Here is an 8,899-nt window from a genome sequence, read left to right on the forward strand (position 1 = left end):
GGGATATTAGCATTTACATTAATTGCTTCGCGTGACTGAGCGTCTTAAGGAAGTTTTAAAGGAAAAGACTTTCCGTAATTATCCTTTTTTTTAAAAAAAATTGCTCGCCCAGAAACAACTCAAGCAATGGCTATATTTTGTCATAACGATCAGATTGAATACTGTGCTACGTCTTTCGTGAGTTTCTTTTTAAATTTCTTAATATTAAGGCTTTCATATGTGAATGTAAAATAAAATTAGTTACAGCATCCATTTTCTTTGATTGTTAACTGATTAAACCTCTCCATGTTTTTTGCGAAAATCCGGTTACGCTGTGTTGAGGATTTTTTTTATTAATTGTTACAATGTCACATGCTCCTTACGGATGTGCTGACGAGGAGCGTATTTTTATGATGTAGGATGGTGCTCTTAAAACGGCTGTTTCCTAAGGTGGTGTTAAGTTTTTTTTAAGTAGTGAAATGAAGGCTTGAAAATAAATTTCTATGCCTGGAACTTTTTTGCCTGGTTATGCATTCTAAATATTTAAGTTCCTCAGTAAACAGTCAAAATCTGAAGCTGGCAATAAAATGTTTTTTAAACTTTCAGTAAGTAAAAATGTCCATTTTATCAGCAGTTATCAGTGGTTATTGTCACTTGTGACGCTATGGTATGTAACGCAAATTTTTTGAAATGAATTACTTCACTAAGGAGTTAAATTTTGCTTCAAAAGTCGTTTGGTAAGACTGACTCCACGCGTTAATTACAGCGTAGCTTCAGAAAAACCTCTTGAACTGAAATGCGTTTTGGAATTCTATATGCGAGTTGACAAATTTTACAGTTAATTCTTGGTCGTTTGATTTATGTAAATGGGTTAGGATCTTGAACTAGGTGAAAAAAATCATAATTTGATTGTTTTTCAGCTTTCGCACATATTTAGTTTATGTTCAATTTAGTTTTAGGTACGTTTAAAGTGTTCTCACAGCTACAAATTGCGAAGATCTGTAAAACAGCATTTTTTTCGTCAATCATTTTGTCTTTAACTCTTACCATTTTCATTCAAAGTTTTGATAAAATTATTTTTTTTTTTCTGTATATTTAATTAAGTTTGAAAAATTTTAAGTAACTGTAAGGAGACAACTGTTATGGTCACTCGTATGTTAAATAAACAGAAAAGTAAAAAAAAGCAAAAATCATCAGCAAATGGTTTTTTTAAACCTAAAATTATATTTGCGTAATATTTTCTGACATCATCGTATAATATGACGCAATTGCAGTATCACGTGACTACTGCGATACTTTTTTGTGTGTGTGTGTTACAAAAGAATTTCAGAGGAAGAACGTTCTAAAATTTTATTGTAGATGCATTTCCTGTTGTTTAAAAAGAATGGCGAGAATAAAATATCTTTCCCTCCCTCTCTAAATTTAAAATACATAGGTTTCCTAAAACGTTTTAAAAGCTTAGTGCGGCGCTGACTATGTTCTAAGAAATAATTTTAGTTACTTAAGGAAAAAATTGGCGTGAAATAAATTAAAGTTGTTTATTTTAAACCGAGCCGGTAAAAGTCTGCTTGGCAAACCGAAAGTACACATCAAAAATGCTTTTCAGAGAAGACAATTCTAGTTTAATTCTTTCAATTAAAAAATAAGAAAACTCATTAGTGAATGAAAAGCGTGTGAAAGAATTCAATTTAATAAAGATAAGAATCAGTAAATATAACAAAAATCATTAAAAGACCAAATACAAAAATTCGCTCTTTTTTATTTGATTCTAACAGATTGAAGTTGAAGTAACAGTTTTCGATTCTGATCTATAAATTTTTTTGCAGACGACAGCAAAGTAACAGATACTTCCCACGTTACATTTTTTTTACTTCTTCGTGTGTGCTTTTGTTTTTAAAAGTTATTTTGAAAAATTAAAAATAAAAACTAAAAACTTATGGGCGTATAAGTACTGTTTTTTTTTTTCTTTTTGTTTTGTTTTGTTTTTTTGTTTGTTTTTTGTTTTTTTCGAGAAAAAAAAAAACTCATTTAGGGAATAAATAAGTAGCTAAAATAAGTAGGAATGCGGTACATCATTCGACTAGACAAATTCATTTTTGCAGACAGTAATAACTACACCCTCCTCAAGGGGTGAGTTCTTCGAAACAATAATCCAATGAGGGAATGTGGATTACTTCGCTGTTTAACTGAAATATACTTCCGTACGTATATGATGACCGTTCATATTTCCTAAAAGGTGTTACCAAACAAACCCTTTTTTGAGAGATATTTAACGTTAACCGCTATCGCTAATTATTTAAATAAAATGAAAAGATCCATATTTGAATAATCTATATTGACCAGCTGCGAAAGCTATGCATAATACATAATGTAACAATAATAACAATAATAATAAATAATAACAATAATAATAACAACAATATTAAAAGCAGCAGCATAACAGATAATACCAAAAACAATAGCAACAACCAAACATAAATTACAACAAGAGTAGCACCAAGCAATAATTGTTATTATTATTTTTATCATCATCATCATCATCATCATCATCATCATCATCATCATCATCATCATCATCATCATCATCATCATCATCATCATCATCATCATCATCAATTACTATTATCAATATTATTTATTATTGTTATTATCATCATCATTATTATTATTATCATTATTATTATTATTATTATTATTATTATTATTATTATTATTATTATTATTATTATTATTATTATTATTATTATTATTATTATTATTATTATCATTATTATTATTATTATTATTATTATTATTATTATTATTATTATTATTATTATTATTATTATTATTATTATTATTATTATTATTATTATTATTATTATTATTATTATTATTATATGAGTTTGTTGTTATTATCACTATTACTATCATTATAATTTAAAAGCCATAATAATAAAAACAATTCAAAAAGCTTCATATAAATATCTTCATATAAATATCTTAATTCTTGAAAAAGATAAGCTATTTATTCTCATAAGAAATAAAGCAGATAAAAGAGAAATAGCAATCGTATGTGTGTATGTGTATTTTTCATATGAACATACGAATAGGTGAGAAGAACACCTGCATTAAAATCTCGACATTAAAAAGAAAAAATATATATAGCGTGAAAAAGATTTTCTAACACAAGAGTTATTCAAAACAAAAAATATAAAAAAAATTCATGGTTTCCATAAGAAAGAGACTTAAATCTTTAAGGTGATCGGTCATTTAAAAATTGAAATGTACAAGGACGAAGATCAAGAAGTGCCATATATTTTTTTTGAGGTACTTCAGCCATTCAGCCATTATGATTTATTATGTTTTACATAATTTTTAGTGAGGAGTCTTTTCTTATTATATCGCTTTCTCTTTAAGAAATTTTTGTATCCATTGCTTATCGATAAATGGTTTTTAGAAAAGATTCTTGTAAACCATTATTTATAATTTGTGTGTGCTACTTTTAGGAACCATTATCGTCTGTAACCCTCGGTGACAGATCAGCTCAAAAGAAATACTTCCACAATGACAAAGAAACGCTATATCAAAATGAAGAAAAATCTTTTTTATATGATACTCAAGGTATCCTATTTTTTAAACAGAACTTAAAAAATTTTACACACTTTAAATTCAGTTTATGGGTCATCAATCAATAAACATTTATTTTTATTTTTTTCTTCGGGATTAAAACTAAAAATATATACCAAACTTTAACATTTTAGATTTGTTTCAAGATCTATCTCAGATGCAAGAACATTGGATGAGAGCAGGTTTTTAATATATATATATATATATATATATATATATATATATATATATATATATATATATATATATATATATATATATATATATATATATATATATATATATATATATATATATATTTATATAAAGTTATTTATCTTAAAATATCTTTTAAAGTTTTTAGTTATTTTTATATTGCGAATATAATTATGTTTCAATTTTTTGTAGCCCATTCCGCTAAAGAAGATCAATTTGTTCCCGAATTTTCATTTACAAGAAAAGAAAACTGTAAACAGACAATGTTAACGGGTAACTTTCTTAGATGTAATTTCGGCTGAATCTTCATTGAATCTTATGATTTTGTAGTTTAGTTATTGCAATTTGCACCTTCTGTTATCATAACTGCTATCGCAAGTTGATTTGCCTCTTATACTTAGGCTACGGACCAATACAAATAAAAATTGAAGACGAAGATTATAAAAATAATTATCAAACACCCTGCTGCATGATAAACGATTCCTCCAATCAAATGCCAAATTTGAATATTCTACAGGTACCGAATGCGTCAAATTTGCAGCCTTCTTTATCTCCTCACGAAATGCTAGGAAATAGAAACAATGATAACTACCAAGCTCCTTCCCCATGTGGCAGCATACAATATGAATTTAGTCCAAGATCTCCTGTATATCCGAGGTAGTTACAAGCAATGGAAATAATTTAAAAATAAATTATTATGAAATTATCATAAATAATTTAAAGTGAAGTTATTCTTTTTTTGGTGGCAGCTGTTGTTGTTGCACCAGTATTTTATTTATGTTTATTTCAAATTTTTATATTTACATTATCTTTATTTTATTTATATACTAGGAATAAAATCTATGCTAAAAAGTTGGTAACTGTGGTTTAACAAAGATAAATTACTTTGTAGACGCACATATAAACGCGCAAATACGCATACATATCTGTTTTTATATATGTATATATTTTTAAGGAATTCTAGCCCATTACGTAGCTTAAAATCTGCCCCAGCACTTGATCATGAAAACGAGTTTCTTTGTCCACCTATTCATCACCATCAACTATCAAACCAATCTAAGAAAACGGACTTCAAACTTTCTGGTGAACAAACAAGCCCTTCATCATCTGACTTTACGCAACCAATAAAAAACAGCGATAATGTGCACGCCAATTCTATGCAGTTGGGCTTCGAATTGCCTAATTCTCCCCAAACTCCGTTAAATTACGTAAAGAAAGAAGTACAAGAAACTCGCGATTTACTCGGTAAAGAATCTGGTATATGAATTACTTTATTATTATCATTATTTTTTTTAAAATCATTTTGATTAAATTTTTTTTTTTTAATTGTCTAAGTCTTTCTTCTTTACAAATTTTAGAAGTTTACCTTAAGGATGATACTTGAAAGTTTTTAAATCTTTTTTGAGAACAAAAATTATTTCAATCTTCATTTTTTAGGGTAAATTATGAAACCAATTAGACTTTCTGAAAAAAGTTTTTGTTTTTTAGTCAGAGCGTTTTTTTTTTTTGCATTAAAATTTATAGTAATAATTCATTAACAAAAATTTATCTTTTAATAGACTCAGGACTGAAGAATGGAGCTGAATTTTATCGACATCGCACGTTAAGTAAAAAACAGAAACATAATCGTCTCGGTAAATCTTGTTGCTATTATAATTTATGCTTTAATAATTTTAAATGGATTTTTATAAGTGCGACAAATATACTTTGAAAAAGGTAGCTTATTAGTTAGCAGAAATCTTTATTTTGTAATAGAAAGGGAAAATCCCTTTAGTCGTTATGAGGCAAGCTCTCGCCGTCCGTATCAAAGACGTGGGACTCTACAACTATGGCAGTTTCTGGTTGCTTTGCTTTCTGAAGATGATTGCCAACAATTTATATGTTGGAATGGTCGTGGTCTAGAATTCAAGCTAAACGATCCTGAGGAAGTTGCACGGCGTTGGGGAATGCAAAAAAATCGCCCTGCTATGAACTACGACAAGCTGAGTCGCTCCCTTCGTTATTATTACGAGAAAGGAATCATGCAAAAAGTATCCGGTGAAAGATACGTATATAGATTTGTATGTAATCCTGAAGCTTTGTTTAATTTAGCATTTCCAGATGGCATCCGGCCTTTGTTAAAACCGCAATGCAGTCAGCCGGATAAACTCACAAATCACCGGCTGTTACATACCGAGACTGAGCATTATCCTTTACCTGCATATGTAAACACGACGCATACAAGGCTACCTTTTAATATTGATTACTGGAATAAATCTAACGAAGGTTTGAACTTTTAAAAAAATCTTTCTTTGTTAAAACTCCCTGTTTCGTTTGTGTTTACGTTGGCGTGCAAGACGGGAAACAAATTTGTCGACACACCGAATCATTCACTTATAAACAATGAAGCAAAAACTTTAATTTTCTTTGTAAGAAGAACGTCTGGGCAAATGTAAACATTGAGTTTGGTAACTAAATAACAGAACAAAGTTTGACTTTGAAGTGTTACGACATAGAAATACGTGCTGACTTAACAAGCAAGACGCACCTATTTAAAATAAAATGGATTACTATGTAACCATCTTAACTAATGACTTAAATTAGTTCATGCATCCTCTCTATTCGAGGTTTAACGCTCAGCAAGACGTGACTGCTGGCAATTCCCCGCCGTTCAACATAACGCCATATGTTTGCTTTTTATTTACATTTTAAAATGCTTTTTCTTTTCTTGTTCGGTCTTTTAGAGTACTTTCTTATTTTTTTTTCTTTTTGATAAGACTTTTCCTCAAAATAGAAACCGCGTGTTTTTAAATTTTTTGTTCATAAAATTTTTCTTTCATTCGTTCAGTTTTTATCTATTTTAACGATCAAGATTTCATCGATAAATATTTTTAGTTAAAATGAAATGTTCTATAAAAATGTAAATTTATATATTATTTATGTATTCTTACAATGTATTATAATTGTTATAATTTATTACTGTTATTTATAATGTACTATAAATATTATTAAAATCAAAATAAATTATGCACTAACTATAAATAATTTCTATGTATGTAACTTATATTATACAAAAAAAATATACATATATTCATATTGTGTATGTTTGTGCGGCATGTATATATGCGTGAATGTGTGTGTGTGCATGTAAATGTTATATATATCCAAATACTGCAAATTATTACAGCTTTAGATATACTTGTATTAAGTCTATTACTTTAGTGATTATACTAATTAAAACACGTTTTTCTTTTTGTTTGTTTAAAAACTTTATATATGATTCTAATAACAAATATATTCCGTTAAATTTTAGTGGGAAAAATTAAGCGGGGTAAAAGTTGTAGAAAGTATCAAAGAATGTTGCTTTGCATTCACCATAAACCTCGAATAAGCGCCCACTGTTTAAATGAGAGTTATGTCAAAATACATGCTTCACCGAGTTCTATAACCCAACACTTGGTACTTTATACAATTTTAGATCAAAATGAAGAGAAAAATATTCCGTTACTTACCGTTACAAGTATTTCGTTAGTTACGCTTGCAAGGATTTTACGGCAGTTTAGATCTGAAAAGAAGTTTTAGGCTGAAAAGAAGTTTTGAATTAAAAGAAGTTTTGAATTAAAACTGTTTGAACATTTTACGTACTTCAGCCGATTTAAACGGGATAAATTTACTAAGTTTAATTGTATTTATTTATTTTTTAAAATATTTTTATGTGATCAACATTTTATTGAATTAAACACCCGCAAATTAAATTCGTTTTTCTCAAAAGGGTATACGTCTTTTTTTTTCTCAAAAGAGTGCATGTCTTTTTTTTTGGATAGCTTAAATTTTTTTCTCTTCTGCTGGTTGTTAAACGCTTTCACACCAGTTATTAGACACTTTCACATTTGTTAGGAATAATTTGCTGGAAAGTGGTTTTTATTAAAACTTTCATACGAACAGATTGATTTACCAAACTTTGACATTAATTGATTTGCACTCTTTTAGCAAAAACCGATTTCATTATAGTTTTTACCTTTAATTCTCAAATGAGTTAAATTTGTTTTGTAGACGTTATAAACGTGAGTTTAATTCCCAAATGAGTTAAATTTGTTTTGCAGACATTATAAACGTGAGTTTAAATGAGTTCAGATATCTTTTAACTAATATAACGTAATTCGTTTAACTCAATAAGCTAAATGATGACCTGTTTGCTGATCGACCTAAATTTGTTAGTTTTCTTAAATACGGGACTTTGACCAGATTTTGTATATTTTCATAGTTTACAATTAAAAAACTGTTAAAAGTAAAACCTTATAAAAGTTCAGTGTCGTTTAAATAAAACACCGACGTGTCATTCAAACACCGATTTCATCAAAAAACTTTTATTGAATCAATGAGTTGAAAATTTGTCAAAATTTATTGAGAGTTGGAATTTACAAAAATGTACTATTTAAGTTGAAATAAACTTATGGCGAATGATCAACTATTTGATTTGTTTATCTATATACAACAATAGCATTTATACTGTTGGTTTTAGAAAAAATATCTGCTAGCGTTTTTTGTTGTATTTTTTTTAACAAAAAACGATGTCTATAAAAATTGTTCTACCGCACAATTGTGAAATTTAACACAGTTAAGTTTCTACTGCAAAAACCTTTTTATTACAAGTAAACCTTATTAAAATTTACTAGTTCCTAAATTCAATGTAAATATTATGTATAGTAATATTTACACCTTTTTTTTTTCACTTTCTTCTTTTAACGAGAAAGTTTAAAGAAGAAATTTTCATAAATTTATTTAATTTTTGTTAAATTTAATGTAAAGTAAAATGAAGCTCTTAAAGTCCGAACATCTTGTAACGAGCATTACTACGTGCATTACATCTTGTAACAAAAATTTTTTTTTTTTGAAATAAATCTTGTAATATGTGCATTACATCTTGTAGCTAACATTGATACGTGCATTACATCCTGTAACAAAAATTTTTTAACATGCATTACATTTAATAACAAACGTTATAAAATTGCGTCATTAAATTGCTCGTGCAATAAAATTAATTCCTGAGTCCGTTTAGTTTTACCGAAAAAATGTTAAGAAGATCTAATTATCTGTAAGCCTAATAAATTCTGGAAAAATTCCGCACAAAACAAGT

The 8,899-nt window shown here is 27.9% G+C and overlaps 1 protein-coding gene across 3 annotated transcripts; it reads left to right on the plus strand.

Annotated features, from left to right (window-relative positions):
* The first annotated feature begins 53 nt into the window (after window positions 1-53).
* On the plus strand, window positions 54-6,978 carry LOC145189662 (ETS translocation variant 1-like). 3 transcript variants are annotated; one of them, XM_080066310.2, is made up of 8 exons: window positions 54-177; window positions 3,468-3,582; window positions 3,723-3,770; window positions 3,976-4,056; window positions 4,185-4,440; window positions 4,739-5,028; window positions 5,343-5,417; window positions 5,539-6,978. In XM_080066310.2, exons 1-8 carry the CDS (start codon window positions 127-129, stop codon window positions 6,060-6,062), a joined length of 1,440 nt encoding a protein of 479 aa, XP_079922436.2. In that variant the 5' UTR covers window positions 54-126; the 3' UTR covers window positions 6,063-6,978. The 3 variants fall into 3 exon arrangements, with proteins under 3 accessions (XP_079922436.2, XP_079922434.2, XP_079922435.2); XM_080066308.2 differs by having other exon boundaries at window positions 4,739-5,040; window positions 5,539-6,976; XM_080066309.2 differs by lacking the exon at window positions 54-177 and adding an exon at window positions 3,000-3,288 and having other exon boundaries at window positions 4,739-5,040; window positions 5,539-6,975.
* Window positions 6,979-8,899: the final 1,921 nt, after the last annotated feature.

This window comes from Hydra viridissima, unplaced genomic scaffold, assembly GCF_058129835.1.
Source record: "Hydra viridissima isolate aposymbiotic clone 2 unplaced genomic scaffold, HvirCarnegie_v1 scaffold_6, whole genome shotgun sequence".
NCBI classification, from domain to species: Eukaryota; Metazoa; Cnidaria; class Hydrozoa; order Anthoathecata; family Hydridae; genus Hydra; species Hydra viridissima.

Excerpts from the sequence above, each read along its gene's own strand:
- LOC145189662 (XM_080066308.2), top strand. The coding sequence starts at position 127 with ATGGCTATATTTTGTCATAACGATCAGATTGAATACTGTGCTACGTCT. Across the intron at positions 3,583-3,722 it reads TTTTTTATATGATACTCAAG|ATTTGTTTCAAGATCTATCT; the intron begins GTATCCTATTTT and ends TTAACATTTTAG. Across the intron at positions 4,441-4,738 it reads AGATCTCCTGTATATCCGAG|GAATTCTAGCCCATTACGTA; the intron begins GTAGTTACAAGC and ends TATATTTTTAAG.